Source organism: Astatotilapia calliptera, chromosome 11 (assembly GCF_964374335.1).
Source record: "Astatotilapia calliptera chromosome 11, fAstCal68.1, whole genome shotgun sequence".
Taxonomy (NCBI): domain Eukaryota; kingdom Metazoa; phylum Chordata; class Actinopteri; order Cichliformes; family Cichlidae; genus Astatotilapia; species Astatotilapia calliptera.
This window is the reverse complement of record NC_137432.1, coordinates 35,003,785-35,028,929: the sequence shown is the minus strand read 5'-3', so window position 1 is coordinate 35,028,929 and position 25,145 is coordinate 35,003,785. Positions and strand designations below refer to the sequence as shown.

The 25,145-nt window shown below is 39.4% G+C and overlaps 2 protein-coding genes across 3 annotated transcripts in view; one reads left to right on the top strand and one right to left on the bottom strand.

Annotated features, from left to right (window-relative positions):
- The first annotated feature begins 1,235 nt into the window (after window positions 1-1,235).
- On the top strand, window positions 1,236-6,303 carry LOC113032179 (vitelline membrane outer layer protein 1 homolog). Its single transcript, XM_026184887.2, has 4 exons — window positions 1,236-1,574; window positions 2,448-2,560; window positions 4,890-5,193; window positions 6,228-6,303. Exons 1-4 carry the CDS (start codon window positions 1,362-1,364, stop codon window positions 6,228-6,230), a joined length of 633 nt encoding a protein of 210 aa, XP_026040672.1. The 5' UTR covers window positions 1,236-1,361; the 3' UTR covers window positions 6,231-6,303.
- Window positions 6,304-16,020: 9,717 nt separating this feature from the next.
- The window catches only part of rftn1b (raftlin, lipid raft linker 1b), a 125,397-nt gene continuing 116,272 nt past the window's right edge, over window positions 16,021-25,145 (bottom strand). For both annotated transcript variants that reach the window (XM_026185312.2, XM_080308165.1), the window contains 3 exons: window positions 22,934-23,037; window positions 17,551-17,626; window positions 16,021-16,820 (listed from right to left, as the gene is read on the bottom strand). In XM_026185312.2, the coding sequence (XP_026041097.2) occupies window positions 16,173-16,820; window positions 17,551-17,626; window positions 22,934-23,037 (828 nt within the window). In that variant the 3' untranslated portion in view covers window positions 16,021-16,172. The remainder of the gene's footprint in view (window positions 16,821-17,550; window positions 17,627-22,933; window positions 23,038-25,145) is intronic.

The window sequence follows — 25,145 nt, the reverse complement described above, 5'->3', positions numbered from 1 at the left end:
ATGTTCATTGTTATTGGCTTGGAGATCCCAAAGTGTATGTGCTTCTGTTTTCATTTACATTTTATGTTTTTACTTATTGTTACTTTGTAAATAAATTTACTCCAGTAGAGCTTTTCTTTATGCATTTCAAGAAACGGTTATAACTTGACTGATGTAGTTTCTGGGAATGAAACCAGACAAGATGCCATAAACTTCTTTCTAGGGTCAACAGGGAGCGACTGGTCTGTTTTCAAAAAGAAGCCAGATTGTGTAGAAATCTATGTGAAAACATGGATTATGTCACGCTATATTAATTAATACAGGATGATTTTTCTTTTAAACGAGCACCACTACTTTCAGACTAATAAACCATTACTGTATGTGTGTGTGCTGACCTCAGTTTTTCAGTCAGCTCAACCTTTAATGAAAAAAAAAGTGATGGACAAAATGCTCAATCCATGGTTTTCAACAGTAGTCCACAAACCAGTGAATGATGTCATGGTGGTTAGATGCATCTTTTATAAACAGCCGGTGCCCTGAGGCAACAAAGCAACCCCAAACTACAACACTTTTCCCGCCGTGGCTCACAGCTGGTCTGAGGTTGTTCTGAAATGTGCCTACTGTTACTGAAGCCAAACAGCTCTATCTCTGAGTCATCTGTACACTGCAGATTTTTCCCTAAAGAGTTGCCTGTAGGTTCACTCACTAACTCCAGTTATCCTTTAATGTTCTTTCAGAAAAGAAATGACTTTCTCCTGGCACACCCGAGCCCAGTTAAATTTGTGAAATCTGTAGTTTGGGGATGTTTAAAAGCCCTTTCCAAACTGAAATGCATCAGCAATAGTTCTAAGAAAGAGTCGAATTATGGGAACCTGGTTATTATTTTAGTGGATTTGATGGTGTTGTGTCAGCCTTGTACAAAATGAACAGCAGCGTATGTCAACATTACTAATAGACACTGTTTCTGCTTAGTTGTAGCAGACAAACTCTGCAGTCTATATTTGTTGGGAATAGTATTTAACAGTTCTAATCCTTGCAAGATCAACTTCAAGAATTTATAAGTGCAAAGGTTTGATTATGCAGAAATATGTCCTTATAGAGTTTCTGTTCCATGCATTCTGTGAAGTAAAAGATGAGTGGTCTGAAAGCCTAAAAACAGAGCCTTCATCTCTCCAAACGTCACTAAAATCGAAATCTTTTCTGGTTCCAACACCAGCTGTTTATTCCCACATCACTCTGTAATGTTCCTCTGTAAATGATTCATCCTGCTACAAGTGGTGTATTTCAGAATCAACAGGGAAGCTATAAGAGCTTTGAGCCCGAGGCCCCTTTCACTTGTTAGTTGGCCTTTCAGATTGAAACACTGACTCACTGCTGTCAATATGACAAGTCTGCTCGCCGTTGTGGCCGTGCTGGCTGTGCTGTCCGCTGGGTTCTGTGAGGAGCAGAAGAACTTCTTGCAGCGAGCTGGAGTGGCTTTCAACAGCAGGGAGTATAAATCTCTGCTTACTGTGAGCAACGGAGAGAGGTTTGGAACCTGGACCTGGCCAGAGATGTGCCCAGAGAGTTTCTTTGCTGTTGGATTCAGTGTCAGGGTAAAACAACGTCTCTCAAAAATGCTATAAACGTTACTTTGATTAAAAATGCCTCTACTGCTGCTGATATGACAAACGAATGCCTTATCTGATGGTTTTACACTTCCAGCAATTTCACATTTCACTTACTTTTCCAACCCAGTAATACTGAATATTAAATAAAAATACACAAAACCAAAAACACCCCACCCAAAAAAACCATGACATAAAACTCTTCAAAAAACTTCTCATGAAGATCAAGATATCGTAGCCATTATTATACTTTTGGTACATGCTGTTGTTTACACCGTTTTTTTGTTTTTTGTCTCATCATTTTTAACAGGAATTGAGGAATTGATTTTACTTCCATGCTTCAATTTATGATACTTTATTTATTTTAGATGTTTGTTTTCTGGATTATTGCTCATCTTTCTTTGTTGTTCCTTTTACTGGTTAATTCATATGTTTGCTTGATTGACTTTTGATGAGCCTTTATTGTCAGAAGAAATGAAAAAAATGATCTTTTTAGAATTTGAAATAAATAAACTTAAAATTTGTAATTAAAAATCAAATTTTGGTTCCCAGATCATATTTACCATAAATTTAATTGTTAATCCTCTCCATACTGGCCTGATGATTTCTTCATTGCATGATTCTAGTAAAGAAGATGAAAGCCGAAATCTTTTTTGTGCATTAAACAGCATGCAGTGTAGATACTGGATTTCTCTCACTGCCTCAGATACTCTGCAAAGATGAAAGTGGAACCTGAAAGTGTTGTGTAACCTGACGTGAACTTTTATCCTCAATGTATCTGCTGCTTTACCGAGAAGCAGATAACAAACTGGGCTGATGAAAATCGTTTCTGCTTCTGGGAACTGTCCTCTGTTTTCTCAGGTGGAGTCTAACCAGTACGGGAGTGATGACACTGCTCTGAATGGGATTCGCCTTGTCTGCGCAAAAGATGGAAACCGCAACTTCCTGTACACTATTGAGTCCCACACTGGCTAGTAAGCAGTCATGAATTACACTAATCTCCATCCAGTTTTAATATTTGCCTGAACTGTTTATTCATGCATTAAATCTCAGTTATAAGCCATGAACTACAATTTGGGTTGCCAGATTATGAAATTTGGAGGTGTTTTAGTCTAGGTTAGGTGTAACATATGTAAAAGCAATTTTTAAAATAATTAATTTTCCTCCATTGTGTACCTGGTATACAAGTTTATTTATATATTAACCTAAATTTTCTTGCTACAAAGTGCTACATATTTCAAATCAGGTCTCAAATAATAAAAATACTTCAAAAATAAAGAAAGATGCAATACAACACACAATAAAGATTAAATGTGCAAAATAAATAAACACAAATTTATTTACAAAGGTAGAAAATATTTGAGAATTTTACAAAAGAAAAATAGAGTGGAATGAAATAAATTTGTAGTGTAATGTATTAAAAAGAACAATTTTTTTTAGATTATTTTATGAATAATGGTTATGGTATTTTTCAAGCATCATAGAAAAGCAAAACCCTCCACAAACTCTCTACAAACAGATGGGCAAGAAAACAACATGTTAAACACAAAATGTGAGTAACTTATGAGATAATAGTAATAATCATAACAATAGTAATAAACATGACATTGTAATCTGTAGCGAGAATAGGGAGCAGGTGTAACAGTGAAGCTGCAAGGAGTAGATACATAGTTTAAATACCCTGAGTCATCCATCCAAAGCAACAGGCAATGCACAAGAGAGGTGAAGAAGAGAGCGCGGTCCGGGTGGAGAGGGTGGAGACGACTGTCAGGGCTGATTTGTGACAGAAGGAGAGCAACAAAAGTGAAACAGAAGGTTTAAAGATGGTAGTGAGACCTGCTGTGATCTATGGTTTGGAGATGGTGGCACTAACAGAAGTGGCAGAGTTAAAGATGTTAAGATTTCTACTGGGAGTGATCAGGATGGACAAGATTATAAGCGAGAACATCAGCAGGACAGCTCAGATCAAGCAGTTTGGAGACAGAGTTAGAAAGGTGATGCTGAGATGGTTTGGACTCGTGATGAGGAGGGATAGTGGATATATTTGGCAAAACGTGATGAATTTGGAGCTGCTGGGCAGGAGGAAAAGACGAAGGTCTCAGAGAAGATGGATGCGCTGAGAGAGGACATGCAGAAATGGTTGATGTAGCAGTGGAGGATGCTAGGGTGAGATAGAGGCATATATATCTCTAACTTGAGAACAGACTGAATGTCTTTCCATGTGAAAGTGTCAGGAAACCAGTTTTACCAAAGTTAATGCATATGTGGAATATCTGTTGAACCAGACTGAAATGAGAGATGAAATACAAGGTAGTTTGAAAGCTTCAGAAGCAGATCTCCATTAATAAATAATATGAAAGGGCTCTTTCTTCTTAAGTGTAGGCGAGTCTTTCCTAACTTTGAATACAGATAATAATGAGCAGTAGATGTGAAAAGTTGTGATGCACTGTGATAGACAAGGGTTCACTGCTGTTCAGTATTCAGGGAGAAGTGTGACGGTACAGAGTATTTTCATAATCTGAGCCAGACAGACAGATTTATGGGTGAAACATTACAGACAGCCTTCAGTTCTATCTAAATAGGCTGACATGTTTTTCATGTATTTTTATGTTCTGGTCCCTGTTATATTTTTTGCTTTGTTGTCTTTATTTGTCTTTTTAGTTTTTCATGAGTGTATGCCACTCATTCCTTTCATTTCCTTGTCCATTTACAATTTGTGCCTTCTGCATTTAGTTTTTTCCCAGAACTTCCTGAATGAGGCATACATGGATACAATTGTGTGATCAGCAAAAACAAGCATAAAAATGATATTTAAGTATTCCATAGTCATTTATGTAGAAAACCCACAGTAGATCAAGCATAAATCCCTGTGGTCATATTTCTGATGGCATTGATTGTTTGTGCCACCCACATTAGCAGTTTGGATTCTCTCTGTTGTGAAGATCTCATTTAACCTGTTCACAACAGATTTGTTACCATTATCAGGTAGGTACGGCTAATAAATACTTTGTGTCTTATTGGAAAGTGGCCTCATTTGTACAAGTTTTATTTCAGGAGGTATGATCAAAATGTTGAGGTTGGAGCTATCCACACTTTCTAATGATCTGTGTAATATTTTGTATTTTTTATGGTTCAAGGTACTTTGGAAGCAGCAGGATGCTGGAGGCTAATAGTTTTGTACTACGCTCAGAGAGGAAATGAAAGCATTGCTTCTGCCACAATCATAAATATGTTTTGGATGTTTAAATGTCAAGCTTATTTTCCTCCCCTTCATTTCCCCTTATTTAATCTGTTCCCGCCCAGCTTCGGTGACTGGTCCCAGCCTCAGTACTGCCCGAGCGGAGTGCTAACCTCTTTCCAGATTAGTGTGGAACCCCATCAGGGTCTGTTTGGTGATGACACGGCCGTCAACAACATCAGGTTCCGCTGCAGCAGTAACCCAACGCTGGAGGGGCCCGGCATGGGATGGGGAGAGTATGGCCACTGGAGTGAGGAATGCCCTGATGGAGGCATCTGTGGCATCGAGACCAAGATGGAAGAATACCAGTATGGCCTGGATGACTCCACCCTGAATGATGTGCGTTTCCACTGCTGTGCATCTCAGCAGGTAAGATGAAGGTTAAATTGTTAGACTACAAATATTTGGTGAAGCACACGTGAAGATTTACATGAATGTGTGTGTGAAGGGCTATATTTGAGATGACCTGTGGAAGAGAGAACAATTTTATTTCAGACATGTTACCAAACCAAAATGGTAAAATGGTAACATTGACTCTAACCTACGGACATAATATCAGCTCAATGAAATCTGGAGCAACTAAATTGCAAAAAGCTGCAAAAAAAGCTATTTTTACATGATGCCTTTGCACATATATGCAATAACAAACAGAGAACATGTCTGTATCCCAGAACGCTACACATGTGGTATTTTGAGTGTTTTTAAAATCACAGCCAGCTGGGCGACTCTGCCTCAGGATTTCTAATTAGCTTAAGAGCTTTTGATGATCGTATGAAATTTTCTCCAGATGTTTCTGTATGATGGAGATGGAGGTTTGACTACTTGAGGAACTTTACCGCCAGATGTTCACATATTTGGAAACATTCAGATATATTTCACAAGTCAGTATTAGTGAGAAAAAAATGTAACACGCAGGAATGCTTCAGAATATTTTCTTGCTTACATTGCTAACTTGCCACTGTTACGCGCTGAAATCTACGTGATTTTAGCCATTCTTTGTATCGTATGTTCTGAAAGACAATAGAGGTGAATTATTCAGTAGAGATTGGCTGAAATTTCACCTGGTTTTATCGATGGTGATTAGAGTTTAGCCTTTTTGTTTGGCTTAAACCAGCTGGTCATGGCACGTGGCTGGTTCTGTTGGAGGAATCTTCCTGTTAAAAGGTAGTTTTTTCTCTCCATTGTCTCCAAGTACTTGCTCATAACAAAACTTTAAATTTCTCCGTATGTACAAAGTCCTTCACAACTGAATACTCAAATTAGTTATTGCTACAAAAGTTGTCAGAGAGTTAGAGCAAAGTAATGAAGCTAGAAGTGAAATATTTAAATGTCACATAACTGGTGGTGTATACAAAATGTTGCTGTTGCTTTATAAATGCATGATTTGTATTTTTTTTCCACAGTGACTGCCAGCTAAGAAGCTCAGTCCAACATCTAAAACTCAAAGAAGACGAATAATAAAAAAGCTCATCTGAAATGTGACGTTCCCTGTGATGTTTTTTCAGGACCTGCAATGTCTCGTGTTTTTTTCATTTGTCAAAAACATAGCCGAGTGTCACCTTCAACATCAAAAACAAAACGATTAAGGAGCTCTGCCTCAGATCAAGCCCTCATTTGAAGATCCACCATGTCATCCCCTCATCAGCATGAGAGCGGCATGTTTTCATATCCTGTCAAGTGAACCAATGAGTTCACAGTAAAGTCATAACAAGCATCAGCCGCTGACACAGCCATTTCCTAGAATTCCTACTGGAACTAAGGTAATTAGGAAACGACAAGAGAGGGGGTATTAATTAATTTACAGTTTAAGGCCTGACAAAGGTTGATAAGACACCGATTGGCACACACAGAGGTAATTTTGCTAATTAATCGGTGAGCAGTTAATCTGCTAACACAGAGTGCGTACGGAGGGTTGGGGAGGGAAGTGGAGGACGTTATCAAACTCCGAGGTAATGGTTTTCAGAACATTTTGCAAGTCAAGGAAAAGCGATTACAGCCTCTCACGTAGGCTTCATCTACATAGGGCCTCTTGGTTGTGATAATTAATACAGCAGTGCTGACCTCATATCTAAGTTCAAAGTGTACTTACTGGTGCTGATGCTCAAGTGCACTTGTTGGCATCCTCAGAAAAACAGAGATGCTGACTTTGACAGGAGGAGAGGTCACATGGCATATAGTTGTGTTTAAAGTAAAAATACATCTCATCCATCATTTGAATTTTCCCTTAAATGTCTAAAAAGTAAAGGGAAATGATATATATGAGCGCAGATGGCCTAAGGTGCAAAAAACTTATTTTCTGTCTATAGCATCTTTCTTGTGAAAGTCATTATAAACTCGGCTATATGCAGCCAAACTCAGTTAAAAAACAATAAAGTGATAGAGTTAATGGAGTAGAGTAGAGATATGAATATTCTAAGGGCACCAGCAACACAAGGTGGATTTTTAGAGAAATGAGTGCAATAATCCAAAACCCTCAAAACTTTTAAATTACCCTACTGATTATTTCCTAAGTCACTGTTTGGATAAAGCTTCTACATTTACAATAGGTGCTCCAGCCTGAGCAATGACTGAGTCATCACACTGAATATAAAACTAAAGACGGTATAAAAGATAGACCCTGAATATGATCTTGGAAGTTAGCATTTTGGTCTTTTGTAGCAAGAAGCTACTATAAAAGGGATAAGTTATCAGCTCCACAGACACACATATTGGCCACTGACTAGAATTTAACTCAGCAAAAATAAAGCATAAACTTCTTAGATGGTCTGCGCAACATTGAGGTGATGATCCATTAAAAATGCTTCAAAAAGCACTAACACAGTGGAGATGTTCTGTGTACTGGCTTGAAGTAGTTCTAAAAACCATTTACTCTCCTCAGAGTTATTCTGAAGGAGTAAATGATCCATAGAGGCTCAAAGTGTTTTTTATTTTCTATTTTTTGTGTGTGTGTGTGTAAAAATGTTTTTAAAGCACTAAAGTTGAACATTTTAACATAGGAGTCTCTGGGGATTGACTCACTTTGGAGTCAGTCTCAAATGCCTCCTGGAGGACCTGCAGTTGCTGACAATCACACATCGGCTTTTAAGGCTGCTGGTGTTGCCGCTTGGGCAAAACATCACAGGTAGGTTTGAGGAAAGATTTCAGTTTGGGTTGAAAGAGTCGACCTTCATTGATATTGTTACGAAAATAAATATTCAAATCTGCAGAAGGCAGCACGAATGCTCTATTTCTCACATGGCTTCAACTGGACACCACACAGACTTTGAAGCAGGGAGCTGGCAGGTTAAAGACAACAATGTCCATTCTCACTCAATCAGGTGTTCACATTTTGACATGAACCTCTGCTGGGTAATCTCTGCTTCTCTGAAAAAAAAAAAAAAAAAGTCCAGGGTTGCAGTGTGTGAAATTGGCTTTGGTTATATATATATGAGACCGTTAAAGTCCCCCTTTAGACATATTTAAAGCTAAAGTCTGGACATTATGTTTCTGTAAGACCGAAAGATTCTTTCTTTGTAATAATTTCATATTATGAAATTGACATTTTTCCACAAACTGAAAAAATGTAAAGTCATTGTTCTGTGTATTACAGCAGTGCTGCCAACACTCTTAGACCTTTTTTTCTCTCTTTGATGAACATTGGATTTGACTCTACTAATTACAGAATAGACGTCAGACAGTGGATTTTTTCAATCAAATAAATATTAACTGACTCAGCACCAATACTAACAAAACCATTAGGAGTTCAGTCTATTTTGAAAATAATTTCTCTTTGCATTAGGCCTCAGTTAGTCACTAGATGGCAGTGCTGCACTGAAAGGGACTTTAACCAACATCTCACCTGTAACAGTGAGTTTTATGGCAAGATGCTGGCAACATAAACATTGTACTCTGATTTTATTCACTGAGTGCTGTGAGTTCTAGATGTATCACTCCATAGCTGAAAACACTGCAGCGCTGTAGGCTCCACTCCAGAGACCCTTTGGGGACAGCATTGGAACAGCGTCAACCCCTGCCTGAACACTGTTACAGCATCCCCCAGCATATGCATGAAAACAACATTTTTTGAAGCCACAGAGAAACCTCATTATTCAAAAACGTGCTTCCCTCAGCAAACTGTTTTATGTCATTACCTGTGGGCCCTGGAGTGGAACCTTGTGGATGTAGCACCCTGAGGTCACAAGTTTAATATACAAACCACAGGATCACTGTGTTTCTTACCATTTTAGTGGCTCTCCGGTGGGTCCCCAATCTGCCTCAAGAGCCATTAATGCCTCCTGCAGTGAGGAGAATGGATATGGTGTTTTGGTTGAAGGCAAAGCCTTCCTCGTAATGACCTTACTCTCCCCTGGGCTCTCAGCTCATGACTTATAGATCACACCGGCTGTGTTGAATCAACTGTAAATATAGTTCAGCTCAGAAGCACCATAGGGTTATTATAATGCGTGTCGGTCAGAGATTTTATGTGATACTGTGATGCATAAGGGACAGTTTTCAGCCTGAATTGGGTTGTTTTGATATAAGAACAAGAGAACAAAATGGTATTTCTGTGGTGTTAGTGTGTAATAACTATCATGTTGATCTATTCTAAGGTTCACACAGTAATGAAGGTAATAACCAGATGGAGCAGAACTTTAAAAATTATCCTTTCACAGAGAGAAAATCTTAATATGAGGCTATAATTCTCTGCTGCATTATGCTTCTTTCAACATTTTCTCTGCGTTCAGTGGCCTGAAGTTGTCATTTCACGTCTTTCTGTAGTCCTCCAAGGATAGACTGTCCTTGTGCAGAGCGAGAACTCTGCGTTCTGAATAACTTCTTTTCTGGGTTCTGACACAGAGCACTTTATGAAGGACAGCCATTGTGTTTCATGATTCTGCAGGGTGTGCGTAGATGGCTGGAAGGCTCAAATTCTTTTCTGCTGCTAGTACCCTTTGAAAGCCATTTACACGATCTTATGTCTATATGCCACAGTGTGACTTGTGCTGTGTATGAATATCCTTGTGTTTGAGGTATAATTTGAAATATTAAACTTCCATTTCTAACATTCTGCAGAAATATTTTGTGGCCAGATACATTTTTTCTCAGAATCGTAGTTTTACAGAAGAGGAAACTTATGTTGTTACATTGAATAACTAAATTGGTATAGGAGACATTATAAGAGATAGACGTGGCACTCAAAGAATCTCTAATAGAAGTTGAAGAATTTAGTCACAGTGTGCAGTGGTTAGGAGAGTTGCCTCACAGCAAAAACTGTGTAACATTTCCATTTTCTCCCTGTGCCTTCCTGCAGTCCAAAGACATGCTTCTTAATTTAACTGGTTATTCTAAAAAGACCCAAAGCTGTGAATATGAGTGTGGATGACTCTTTCTCTCTGTATTAGTCCTGTGACAGACTGGCAACCCGAATCAGGGTGCACTCTGCTACTTTGGCCTGTGACAGTTGGGACAAGCGCCAGCTGCAACCCTGAATTGAACAAGTGGTTGAGTGGTTGATGAATGGAAGGATTCGCTTTTGCTTTCCTCCCATCGATGAGCAAATCACCAGGAACTGAAACAGGAAAGCTCCCACTCCCTGGACTTCTAAAGCCAAAGGAGAGCCTGCTTGCAAGAATTTCTTGCATGAGCTGTTGACCAAAACTGAGCATTTTGTGGGGAGTTTTTTTTTTTATTATTTAGGAAAGTTGCTCAAGACAGTTTATACAGTTACAGCTACATTGCACCATCTGCCATTTTGATTTTCTAACCAACTGACAGCAGTCACTGTTGACCACCACACCTTCCTGCTTCTTACACACAGCTGTGCATGCATTAGCAAAAAACCTAGTCTTTTTGGGGCACTAGTAGCTCCTTGTCTTTTTTTTTTCAATTACAAAAAACCCATTAATTTGATTTTAATTTACATATCAATGCTATATTCACAAAACTACTATACTATATAATGTATACGATGTTGAAACAAAAAGGCTTTTTTTGAATGGAAACTTCTGCTACTGAATTTAGACAGAATTTTTGATTATTTAAATGTTTTAATTTAATCACTTGAAATTTCAAATTATTTTCTCAGATGTTTGAATTAAATGTTGAGATAATAACCCAAAACTCCTGGATGGTAAAAAAAAAAAAAAAGTATGAAAAACAAGCTTTCAAACCTTTTGTTTGGAAATTGGTGTAAATATTATTTTAGCTATTTAACTCTGTTCATGACTTTCCATTTTGCACTTTGTCATGAGTGTCCCTTGCTGAGTTCTGGCTAGATTGCAGTCAATGTCTATACAATGGGATTAATAGGAAGTGTGTAATGGCTCTCTGTAGGTCTTTCCCCAAGCTCACATCTGAGGTTCAGGGCAGTTTCAGCAGTGTGGTGACAAATAGATCTACTTGTTACAGGAGGCCAGATGGAGGTAAGTGTACTTATGTTTTACTGTATCTGCAACCTGAATCTTCATTAGCTTCAAATTTTAATGAAGAGCTCTGACTGTCGGCCTACAGGAGGAGTCATAGCAAAGCCATAATGGTACGAAATGCTGTACAAACATAGAAGTGAAAGTTTTGGAGAAGAGGGCATTTTAAATCTAATGTCGGGGCAAAAACACCAGAGTATTTAAGCTTTTTTCCTCCTTTCACTATTTTATTTCAATGAATATATAAGTCATACTTAGAAATAAAGTATAATATATGAAAATGCTTTAGCATGTTTGCCCCTTAGCTTCTTTTTATTTGCAGCTGTCTCACTAAGCAAGGCTCCTTTAAAACTTTCACATAAAAGAAGCACGGACACGTGTACACATTAAATATAAATCATTTTATAATATACAAATTGTACAGATGTCATGAACAATAGGAATGTTGACACACTCAGGATAGCAAAGATAAAGAATACTTTTTTTCTTCCGCGATAGCGATGCAAAAGACAACGGCACATGATCAAACTCAACATTCAAGATGGCAGCTGAGGTGATAAAAAAAACTCACATCAGAGACAAAAATCTAAGAATACATTTTGCAGAGGCTGTGAGCAAGCTAAAGTGACAACACAGAAAAAAACAAAACAAATAAATGACGGCATCCTATTAAATCATGTTCTGCCTTTTCTGCTCTGCCCATTTCACACCATAGTAGCACACAGGAAATGAACCATTACGTTTTTTTTTCTTTTTACAGCATTACCAAGAATGATTGCACCAGCGCCACTATTGAGGCTCAGAGACAATTATGCTGATATAAGACAGTATGTTACCTTTCCTTACAAGAAAGGGGAGAGGGCCGTATATTTAATACTAACGTTAGATCTCCTTCTTTTCACAGACGGCTAAGTTAACACGGTTCAACATCATTTAACTGATGAAGTGTCAGATCCTATCTCACTTTTCTCTCCCTGTCTCTGTTTTTTTTTTCCGTTTTGTTTTTGTAGACCACAAAAATCACAATTACCCAGAGTCTCTGGAGTGTACTCATGTCAGAGGTTAGACTGCACAGCAACCAATCAGCCCTTATCAGGGGGAGACGGAGCCCCCTAAGGCCACGGCCCCATGCTGGATGGACGGATACAGGGCCGGCTGTAACTTTTTGTCAAGGTTATGATCATCCATATTTGTGGATGAACAACAGGAATGCAGCGGGAGTCACAAAGCACTCGTGTCAGCTGAGATCATCTCATCGTTTTCATTTTCCAAACTCTGTTCCCATAGATAAAGACGGATCTGAGCTATGTGTTTTCACAGGATGCCAAAGGGGAATAAATGTCACAGTTTTTAGATTAAAAATGTGCAGACATGCAAAAAAGGCGAAAGAAAGGAACGCTGAAATAAATTCATATTCATAAAACAGATGGATGACAGTTAAAATGTTTAGCGTGACACTGGGGAGAAAGAAAAAATTGATTCAATCTGAGGAAATAAGCTGACCAGGATTTAACAGGGGAATTTCTCAAATATTCATAAAGATCTTGTCTGCTCTCAAAAGATGCCTTTTGGTGTTGCCTTTCATAATTTATATTTATTGTATTCCGACTAAAACCGTGAAAGTGACAGCTGAGTCCTATTTGCTCGTCAGCTTCTCTGATGCAAGAGGTGGCATTAAATATTTCTTGCTTATTATTATGCTTATTAAAGTTCAAACAGTCAAAAGCAGCTGAGTCGATGACGTTTAAGGAGACGGAAAGAAAATAAAAGAGAATACTATAATGTGACTATAATATGACTTCATATCTTCATTCAATATCGGAGTGGTTATTTGTCACGTGCTCGTGCACACTCCTGTGTACAGCTGTGGAAAATCCATTCTGGCTCAAACATGACCCTTGACCTCGTCTGCCATTAGCGATGACCTCACGCTCACAGTTCTGGTCTCCGTCATAGTGGAGGGCGAGAGGACAAGGAGCATATGCTTCAGGGGGGTCACGCATGCAGCGACCCCTCAGTTCAAAACCCACAACGGCCCTCGGGAGGTAGCTGGAAGCGTCAGTCAGCGATACATTTTTGCAAGCTTTAGCAGAGGCAACACAAAGCCCACAATAAAAATGTCCAAAAACAGAACATTCACAATAAAAAAACACATGTTCAAAACATGTTAAGAATGATCCAAAATATAATACCTTCATATAGACACACACATCTTTATCCTGTCCTTCTGAATCCCAGCAATAAAACATTTAACAACATCTTCAAAATACCAACACTGACTGTAGCAAAACGTTCCCGTTTGACTATAACAAACACTTAAATCACCATGGTGCCTCTAAAAGACATTTCTAATAGCAGACTGTGGGCCATTTACAGTATAGTGATAAGGCTAAACTGGTCACAGTTTTATATTCTACTCTACACAAAAACATCTGCCATTTTACATTGAAAAATCTCAGCGGCGGGTGGATTAATCTCCCGAAAGGAGAGCACTTATTCAGCATAATCGATCTTACTTGTGTGTAATTGAAGAGTTTCTTCTCCAGGAAGGATCCATTTTTCTTGACCAAGCTATCATTTATTCTCATGAAACAAAATATCCAAATTGTGACAAATTATACTATGTATAAAGCCAGACAAAAGGTAGTTTAAGTTCTTTATAAATCAAATGCTAACGCTTTAATAAATAGGCTTTCTGACATCTTTGTGATGAGATATAAGTTCTTTGCAAAAATGCAACACTTTTTTTTTAACACAAACTCTTCCTCCTCAGTGCAAATGATTCCCCATGACATCACTGTTAATATGAAGGCTATTTGCTTCACATTGAGGTGTTTTGCTGTCAATACCTCCTCCCAATAAGTGACCCCCATTATAAATGCATGATTACTGACAGATACCCCACTGACAAAATCCATTAGTGAGCTAATGAGAGCTCCACACCGTGAATGTTGCCACTTCCCTCCCCTCCTGTTCCACCTTTTAAAATGGAAAGCTACACGATGCCATGAAACAGCACATTAGGACTTGGTTATTGTCAGAAATGATGTCTGGTAAGAGGTGCTTAAAGAGCTGGAGGTAAAATAATGAAGGAAATCTCAACAGGGAATGTGGGACACAAACGGCTGTTACTTTAAATGAGCCTATCCATTTCTTTTATTTGACTCTCTTATGCTCTGTGGTCTTTCTCTTTTACTGCAGCCTTCTTCTTTATTTCAATTTCTACCTCTCAAATCTGGTCTCAATAAACAACGAGGCTACGACATGTTCTGACCACACAGCTTAACCTCGTTTCCACACTGACAACTACTTTCATTTTCAGCGACTGACTGGAATGTAATTAAAAATGCAACTTTGCGCAGGAATAGATCTCCTGTATGTAAAAGCTAACTCTGAATATGAGTTCGGCCCTCGAGGTGCAAACATTCAGCTGAATTTCACATCCTTATCTAGCTTGGCTTTGAATATGGAACATTCTGTATGCAAGGTGAGCACACCAAAGAGTGATTATCGGCTCTGTTTGAAGCACTTGATGGCTTAGAGCTCAGCGTAAACAATTATCTGTTCAGCCTACTTTGGATTGCCTGTCGCAACAAATGCCTTTCCCATCACCTCTATGAGCTTTCTCATCCCTTCACATTCGAACTCACACGAGAGCAGGGTTTAGGACGATTCAGGATGTTTTTCTAAGCCTACTTGCCCTTTACATTGTCAGATGGGTTAAAGAGGCAGCCAAGACCCTACCTCTTTTTTTTTCTGTTTTCACAGCTTCATAAAGCAGTAAGAGCTGGTCAAACAGGTAACTTTATCGCTGTAAGACAGGAAAAGCTCACCATGCTCTGTTTTCTCTCTGTTAGGACTTACTTTTATATGTATTTGTGTTTGTGTAAAACAACATCATTTAGGCTAGCTATTTAACCCTATTGAAAAGTTGCAAGTGGGCTGCAACAAGAATAATAATGCAAAGCCCCTGGCCTTGTCAAAGGCCTGGGAACACCAGGAAGTAACACAAAAAAGTGAATCTATTCCTTTTTGAATACCTGATTTTAGAAGATTAGCAACATGCAGTAGCAGCAGTTCTTGTTGAGAAGCTGCTAGATTGTTAGCTAAATGCATTAGTTAAGTCACATTACCTAAATCAGCTTCTTTCATTTCGTCTTTCATCTTTAATATAAGATCGTCTGGGCTGTCTGCTCCCTGTTGTTTTGCTGTCAGCATTTTAAACCATTACTGGGAGCGTAAAAAAAGCTCTTAAGCTAGCAGCTATTCTAAATATAACTTAGGTTGGCTGTCAATAAGAAAGAAGTTCATTTAGTTTTTTCAAAAGGTGCATTTACATTATAAACTGCTTCACTAAAACTGTCAACAAACCATTCAATTTATCAGGAGCAGGTTACAGTCTGATAGATGAGGCTAAATTCATGTAAATTTAGACGGATAGCTACCAATAAGCTTCTTTGGGGAACGCCTTTAGCAGTGAGTCCAAGACAGTGTTTGATCTTACTCTTAGCAATTTGGTCAACAGCAACACTCCTCGCAAACAATAAATCCAGTAATCAAAATGAATCCACATTAGAAAACATTTTAAATGCTGGGTGACCAGGCCTTTAAATGTTAGCTTCATTCTGCACATGCTCTGATTTTGGCATCCTCCTCAGTGCTCTGGTCTTCCTCATCCAGCGACGCCACCCTGACTACCACGCATCAGCATTTCCTGTTTTAGATAGTATATACATTCAGTATGTGTGGTTTTAAATGAAGTTCTTTCCAAGCTACACTGAGTTAGGATGTGGGGGGTATCATCAATGAGCAATGGGAGGTTTGGAGAATGCTGCAGCGATGGGGACCAAAGCCCCATTAATTTGGATTAGGGACAACACTGGGAACCAGTTCTTAGGAATGGGGACTGGTAGGGTGGGGAATGAATCTTAACTTTAACAACTGGGGCTACTCTTGAGTCTCCTCTGGGCTTTGACATGTGGCCTGTGGATCAACCACAATCTCCTTGGCAATGATTTCCGTGTGTACTGATTCTTCCGTTTTGCATCTGACTGCATTATCTCCACCTTCATCTTTCTCCTCATCTGTCTCTACCCCATTTTCTATCACAACTTCAACTTCCGCTCTGCCCTCGTCCTCCTTTTCTTTGGTCTTGCTCTCGACAGTTGCAATGGTTTTCATCACTTCCTTGAACTCTCTGTTTTCAGAAGGCTCTCCGTTCACTTTTGATCCTTCTCCATCCAGTGCTTCTTCTTCAGTGCCATTTTCTGCTTCTTTGTCTGTTGTCGATGCTCCTCCATCTTTCTTTGTGACAGTCTCCATACTGATTTCAATACCATCATCATTTTTTCTATCCTCCTCACACCTTGCCTCTCTCTCTGTCATTGTCTCACTTTCTCTTGCTGTCTCTCCCTCTGCTGTGTTCGCCTTTTCATCCCTACTCTTATCTTCTTCCTTTTCGACCTTCTCTCTGTCATCAAGAGGCTTGGAATCTTCTGTTTCCTTCTCAACTTTTGTTTTCTTTTTCTTCTTATTTTTTGCACTATCTTTGATGCAGTTCTTGTTGGACTTGCTTCGGGGCTTGAAGATTAATTTCTGAAACATTTACATTAGTATGTTAGTGGAATGCATTGTAACTCTGCAAATATGCTTTTGGCCACAAAGCAGTGTAGGCAGACTTAATTAAGAATGGATCACTGTAGATCTAATATAGCGCTGGGATAACTAGCTAATTCAGACGAGTCTCATTGATGCAGAGAAGGAAATTGAGGCTATTGTGAGGGGAATTACTGGTGGCCTTGAGGCCTTCGGACTGACCAAACAAACAGGCAAAAATTGAATGCAATATGTCCTCAATTACTTGAACAACTTCTGAAGGGTTCACACACACTGCAGGGATAGTGATAAACTGCACAGAAAAAGCAAAAAAGAAAGCAAATCCCTGACTCTTCTGTTAAATTTGCTGCTGTGATGCCAGTTTAAATTCGGGTCACAGAAAGCATCAGCATAGATTCATTCCACTGCAGACAAAGGTTAGCTTTAAAGGTTATCACTGTTATTTAGGCTAGCCAAGAAAGAATTATAAGCCTCATTCCCCAAAACAACACACTTGTCTGTTGCTAGAGAGCGCCTTATATCTAAAACAAAGAGGTGCTGGTTCACATTTATCCAGTGCTGTGTGTTGGCCAGCTAAAACAAAAATTGTGGAATTGGAGGTAGCAAAAGGTGATGTTGACCTTGGATGTATGAAGAGCAGGTGACAGAACGACTAGTGGGAGATCCCACGATATCCAAGAGATACAAAGAGGAATGTGAGGTCACGTACCTTTGATTCCCTCCTCTTTCGGCCTAAAACGGGCCTCTGCAGGAAAACAATCTGTTTGGTGGACAGACTTCCATCACTAAAGGACACGGGGTCAAAAAGAGAAAGGGAAAGAGAACAGACCATCAGCTGAAATTGTTGGATCTTCAACAAGACATGATTTTTTAAAAAACATTTTACTTATCAACGTTTAAACAATTAGAAATTCTGCAACGCACAGACAGATTTTTCTTATTTCAATATTTTTCTTCTTTCTGAGTGCTTGAAAAAGTGCTTTCTTAATCCAAGATAAATATGCACAACTGATTGGAGTAAAATGCTGAGATAACACGCACTCTTTCTGACCATTCATCAAGATAGTCAAATTAACTGCCGGCCACTGCTCATGCTTCACACTCTTATCTGACATTTAAGGATATAGGCACACATTTGTAGCCCAACCTCTTCCCTGCTGTCATCTGTAAGTATCATTTCTCCACTTTGCCTTTGAAAGATGCAGAAAAGCAGCTCACATGGAAGCAGACAGCCTGCCTTTTTGCAACTTATGAACATGTTCTGCTGCTCTAAACACGCACTTCTTCTCTATTTCTGTATTCCCCTGACATAATCCTTCTTCCCATGCACATGTCTCACTCCTGTGTTCTGAGAAGGATAATCTGCAGAAGTACTCGCACAGTACTGACAGATTAATTGTGGCAGGAAATGCAGATTTGTTTCTGAGTGGGCTTCCTGTCTCACACATTCACTCTCCAGTCTGCTCATATTTTGTCATGTGCATCCCTTTTCTCAGCCCATTGTGCTCTCAGTAAATAGCTGCCCGCTCAGTTCTAACTCTTATCTCATGTGACAGCCTGTTTTGTGACAGTTTTATTGTTTGTTTCTGTGTTAGTCAATCCATTTTCTCTTGCTATGATTGGATATGGCTTAAAAGGAGATATGTCCCGTGATAATATCTGCCACAGGTTCAATAACACATGCGCATAAAAGTCGGATGCTTTCTAAACTTAAGCCGCCTGCTCAACTTTGCACTTGAAGAAAGATGGCAGGTTTATGATCACTGCAGAACCTTAGGAGCCTGCTACAAATCTCCCCCTTCCCAACATCAAATAGACTTGAGGCTCCTTTAGCAGAAGGCTTACTATCTAAACCATCCAAAGCCTACCACAACCTCTTTTTTTTCCATTACCTCTTTCCTTCCACCATTTATACATAAGCTATTTTCTAAGCTGTCAAGAATGCTGAATGGCTTACTGGTGAATCAAAGCTGAAAACTAGCTGGAGTTTCCAGCAAAAAGCCCCAGCCCATTAAGTTAGAAAGGAGTGGATGGCTTAGAAAATCACAGGCCTTTACTGAACCTACTTTTGGCTGTCAGTGTCAGCTGCACCATTATAACCTGAAGCTATACAGAACAGCAATAGCCTGTGCCTTTTTTTTATGTGTAAATGTACCTGCTGGTGGCTTCATCTGTAAGGGGGAAAAGCCCGCTACAGAACTCAGCTGGAAATTGCCTCTTGAAATAAAAAAAGAACAAAAAAAACCTGACACATGCAATCAAACACCAGTGGAGCAAACTTTTGCTCCACAAAATTAACACACTGTGTAAAACACACACACTATTCCCGATATTAAGCTTTTAATACGTTTGGATACCTGCAATAACGAACAAGTTCGTCAGAACCTTCTTTGTCTCCCTTGTTGTTGTCCCCCCAGTTAATGTAGAGAAATTTGCAGTTACTGTAGTTAATGGCTTTAAAATGTAATTACCATCTACATTAATTGAATGTGGAGAACATGAACGCATGCTCTGAGACAACTACATGAATTAATGTTGTGTGGAGAAGCCGCTGAGCACCAGTTAGCATTAATTTCAGACGCTGCTGAGATCAGTGACACTTATCTGAACCCTCCAGATGAAGTGCAGCCTGGAAACCCTCACACTATGCAAAGCATGCATTTGCAAATTTTGCGTTTAAAAATGGAGGAGTCGACAGCACAAAAACAAGTGTAATGACTACTGCTAATCTGAAATAGATCATCAACCATTATTTTGGAGCGCAAAATGTTTTTCAGGCAGGGAGAGAAATGAGCGCTGTCTTGTACTGTATCTAGGCCGACTCTGATTAATTAGCCATGTTGTGCTGTTGTGTTGTGGCATTTTGAAAGAGAGGAGAGAGGGGGCCGTAGGAAAAAAACACAGGATGAAAAAATAGAGGTAATTAATCAGCGATGCAGTGTAGCAACAGCAAACATGACCAGCTGAGGTGGGGGCAGAGCAAACAATCGGTAACTGCACTCATAGAATTACTGCATACATCAAAGTATCCTATATTACGAAAGGACAGCTTCACATTATTCAAAGCCGATCTTAAAACGATGCTTCGTGTCTGTATACACATTAAAAGAATTACTGTCAGCTGACGTCATTCCTCAAGCCCATACTGAACCTCATACTGGGTGCAGAGAGATTATTCTTAAGCGATTCTTCTGTAAGTTATCTGCAGCTCTTGCTCTGCATTAAATTGCTTTCTAAATTTAAATGGGTGCATAAATTAGATGCCAGCAGTCTAAGTTTGACAAATCAAGATGGCGTGATCTGGAGTCTTTTTCGTATTTCTTCCACTTCTTTTCGGTGCTGAGGGGCATGACAGAAAGAGAGAATCTGGACTAAAACTTTTTTACCCAAGATGGAGCCCTTACTTGAATGAAAATTCATCAGCTGGGATGGGAAGCATCTAAATGCAGTGAGATCCCTACCTGACACTATGTGACACGTTGTGTCCTGTCCCTGCATCTGGACATGGCTCATGATTCAAAAAGATTACTTTAGCGGATGTGTTTTATTGTAGCACCACAGAGACATTGTGCTGAGGTTAGTGTTACATGGCATTTTGGGGCTGCGTGTACTATATCAAGATATTTCTGGCACATGTTGCATGTGATCTGCAAGCATTTGAAGCTTTTTGTATATCAAAAATGACAAAGCATAGGGACACTGCTGAGCTGTTCATCACACAAACTGACATGTAAAAATAAGAAATATCAGTTGTGACCACATGGGACTAACTCATACACACTTTTGTAATATCAGGGGACTCGTGCACCTTCTATTTCCTTTGGTTGGGTTTTTTCGGCTGGTTCCTTTATGGTTCACCAGAGTGGATCATCTGCCTCCATCTCACCCTACACCTAGGCTCATTTTCTGTCACACCAACCCTCCGCATGTCCTTTTTCACTACATCCATGAATCTTCTCTGTGGTCCTCCTCTTTTCTTACCGGCCTGGCAGATTAGTCTAATATATCCACTATCCCTCCTCTGAGCCTCACCTCTCTAACTTTGTCTTCAAATCACTCAGCCTGAGCTGTCTCTCTGATCTTTTCATTGCTAATCCTGTCCATTCTGGTCTCTCACAATGAAAATGTTAAAATTTTCAGCTCTGCCTCCTGTCTTCTTGTAAGTGCCATTATCTCTAAACCATATATTATAGCAGGCCTCAAGACCAGATTGTGCCCCAACCGTGTCCCACTTGCTGCTGCCCTGCTCACACCTATCCACTCCACCCTGCCCTCTCTTCTTCACTTCATTGCTTCGGATTGTTGACCCAGACATTTAAACTCGTCTACCATCACTACATCTGTTTCTTGCATCTTCACTGTTACACCTGTCTCTCTCATTCGCACACATATCCGTCTTACTTCTACTGACTTCTATCCAGAGCATACCTCCACCTCTCCAGGCTCTCTTCCATCTCTTCCCTACTCTCACTATTGATCACAAAGTTGCTTGTGAACATCAGAGTCCACAGAGACTGCTGCCTGACCTCATCTGTCAGCCTGTCCATCACCACTGCAAAGAAGAAGATTCCTGATGGCTCTGAGTCCCTGTCCTCATGTATGTTGTGTCCTCACATACTTTTCTGCTACTGTTGCAAAGTTCCTCTCTTGGGGCACCCTGTCATATGCTTTCTCTAGCGCTACAAACCACAGTGGGAGATATAAATAATCAGGTAATGCTAAGAAAATGTCTAAATTAGGAGGCTGAGAATTCTTGTCTTTCACATCAGAGGTTAACACACAAACAATGCCAATTATTGGTAGCTTGTTAAATAAAATGCAATCAAATGATTGGAACAGGTAGATAATTTACAGGAAATGCTGAGTTATATTGGCTTCATGTCTTCACAATGTTATGTGTGAACTGAGTCATCTTTAATGTCTGTTGCACACAAACTAAAAATTGTGTTACAACAATGTTAAAAATATAAACGACTAAAACATTCAGGAATTGGATGTCACAAACGGAACAAATCATCCTCTGCGTGTTGTGGAACAAACTCTGTTTTGAAGTGAAGCCTTCAGTGTGACTGAGAGCATGCGAGGCCTTTGACCAAAAGCGGATGTACACTCATACAGCAGCGATGAGTGATGAGTCAGCACAGGCTTAGATGAGGAACCGTTACATTTCTGTGAAGAGATTTTCCATCAACAGTCAGAGCTGCAGCTGCTGCGCTGCTCAAAGCTCAGCCTACATTAGCAGAGATTTAGGTCAATTTCTGCCAGAACTGTCATATTTCTTTGTACAATAACTTGCGCATATTATATATCGCACCATGTGCCAGCTTTCACAGGAATGTAGCATATAACTACAAGTTTATAACTTTAGATGTGAATTTTAACTTGTACGATAAGCTTTTTACACAAGACCCAGATTTCCATTTGATGTTTCTTTTGTTACACGTGAGATATTATGTTACTACTTTGCTACCTACTGAAATTAATCTAGTTATTCATGCAAAAGTTATGATCAGCTTCACCTCAATGAAGCAAAAAGAGCAAAAATGCTGTAACTACTTGTTTTATATACACCTTCAACATAAGCCTGCACTCTTTTAATGAGTGTGTCGTTTAAGGGAGACAACCTGTTGCTAGATGTATCCCTATGGCAGGGATATTAAACTTTATTAGTAGGAAAAGTTATAAAACAGTTAAAATACAGTTAAAAGTTCAAAATCAATCCCCTCCTTCACATTTTCTAAAGCTGTCCAGTGGGCCAGGTTGGAGTCCTGTTCCATGAGATTTATGCACACATATGGGGTGAAATAAAGCGTTTTGGACAAGGTTATATTAGGGAAATGGGATTCAGTGTTTATTTTCTAATGTGTAGAACTCTCGAAACAGATTTTAGATTCCAATATATACATACATGTAGTTGTAAGTATTAACCTCTTGGAACACACTGAAATCCTGCAGCTCTAGTTCACACTTGTAAATGGACTTAAAGCAATATTCATCATTATAGTTGCTGCAGTTCCTCCTGGCTGCCAACAGAGGTCATTAGATGTCACAGATTACTTGATCCCCCTTTAATAGTCAGACAATGGGATTACCTGTTAGTCTTGATTACAGGAGTTGGTAGCACACAAGTAAGCCTCCATCCATATGTGGCCAGAGACTGAAGCAGAGGAACATAATCAGCCTTGACCTGCAAACCCTGTGGAGAAAATAAGATGCCCATTACAACTTACAATCAACTCAAACAGCCCTAAAAATGCACATAATCCTGATCTTTTATCCCTTAAACGCCACATAAGCGAGCATATTATATTCCAGAGTGCAACTGTGATTACAGCTGTGAAGCATCAAGCTATGAAATGCAATCAAGAGCTGTCAGCTTTGCTTAGAACTCAAGTCTCATTTAGAAAAACTGCCTCCCTCTCAGATATGATGGCTTTCATACCATGTATGTCTGAAAGGTGGTTTTCAACCGCAGCGGACACAGGAAAGAATAAAAACTGAGACATAAATCAAGTGCTACAGAAACTCCTCGGCTGCCATGAGTCAACATTGCAACCATCTCTATTCCCAACAGGTATTTGTCAGCACTGTAAGTCCTTGAGCAAACACACTACTCATGTGACACTGCTCACTTTGTGAAAACATTTCAATACCATTTGAGCTATTAAAATACAATTAAATGAACCATACCCATGTTGTCTGAGTGACGGATCTAAATCAAACACAGGAGCTTATTTAGGCTCGGGGTGGGGGGGCACATTATTCAACGTTAACGTTCTCAACGCTACGTTGAAAACACACGCACCTACACACACGCACAAATTCATGGACACACGCTTTTGTGAGAGGAAGTGTGTGTGGTTTGCCATCGTGCCATGTTAGACGTCTTCTAAAAATGAAAAACCGCAACGCGTGTCAGACAGATTTTTTACACCTTCAACAACAAATGCATTTGCACGCGCACACACACACACATGCAAAACACACACACACACACACACACCAACAGATTTACTACTTATTTAAACACCTCAAAGAAAGACCCCATCTTCACCAGGACTCCTAGAAATTAGGGGCTATGTATAATTAAGATCACTTGAAAGGCAAAAATAAAACAAAAGAGCATTCAAGCCGTTACAGTTCATCATTTCCAGACTGTTAAGCTCAGTGGTGCAGTGTGAGGTCTGATATGAGTCAAGAAGGCAGCGAACATGAATAAACTACACCACAGAACTCCACAGGGTCTATTCATAGTGCAGCGATCATCTGTACAAGAGACCTGAGAATATTTCACACCTACACATGCTGCATTAGACGTCATGGTAATGAGAAAGATGAGGCTCTTCTCTATTTAAAGCTGCACCAGCAAAATTTTTCTTCAGCCTCCGTCACAGAGATGTTGTGCCAGACGAGCGTCCCTTTCTCACTGAACGAGCTGCCGCAAATTCATGAATATAGGCTTCACAGTGAAATCCAAACCAGAGGCAGACCAGCCGTTTTTTAAAAACTCTTCCTTTGTTTGGTAATAGTACAAAAACAAATCAATGAGCTATGTTAATCATGCCATTTTCTGAAGGCAGTCTATTTTAATTACCCCTGCTTTGTAGCAGGGATTGTATATAGTTGTCCACTGCAATGTTGCCGGTGATAGTGTTTGTCTGGTGATGAATTATTTTTTATGATAATAGATCGAGTTGGCAATCTAGAGGCCACACACTTTTCTTATTTCTTATTTGAATTCTCACAGACGTCTGCATGTAACATAAATATTAAAAACGTAGTCTTGGAACTAAACTTTTTTGGTTGTATGGCATGAGAGAGTTGAGAGGCTTTAAAAAAAAACAGAGATTACAGCCATAAACTGTATATAAAAGATGGAAATGGCCACCGTCATATGAAGTCCCAAAGTGAGGAGTAGAGCTTATTGAGAAACTGAGGTAGACACAGACAAGGGAGCCGGTAAGGTTGTTTACTTCACAGACCTCTATATAACCAGTTTTTTTAAACCAGAGGATTTCCCCCCTGATGGCCTTTAAATGATGCATGTTTAAGACATTTATGTTGTATAATGGGTTTGTAGGCTGTGTAGATATGATTGCATTTTTCTGCATTCACAAAATAACTGTGATGTAAGTAATCGCAACAGTCACACTTAGTTGTAGTGAATGAGAGGACTCATAATATTAGTTCTTCTGCTCTTATCAGTTGTCTACTTCATGTGTAATTGTCCTGATTTGCTGTTATGTTGTTCATTTATGTCTATTTGCCTGTTATCATGAATTGACTCACATGTCATTTCAGGCC

Coding starts and splice junctions, on each gene's coding strand:
- LOC113032179 (XM_026184887.2), top strand. CDS start 1,362: ATGACAAGTCTGCTCGCCGTTGTGGCCGTGCTGGCTGTGCTGTCCGCT. Junction 1,575..2,447: donor CTGTTGGATTCAGTGTCAGG/GTAAAACAACGT, acceptor CTGTTTTCTCAG/GTGGAGTCTAACCAGTACGG. Junction 2,561..4,889: donor ATTGAGTCCCACACTGGCTA/GTAAGCAGTCAT, acceptor GTTCCCGCCCAG/CTTCGGTGACTGGTCCCAGC.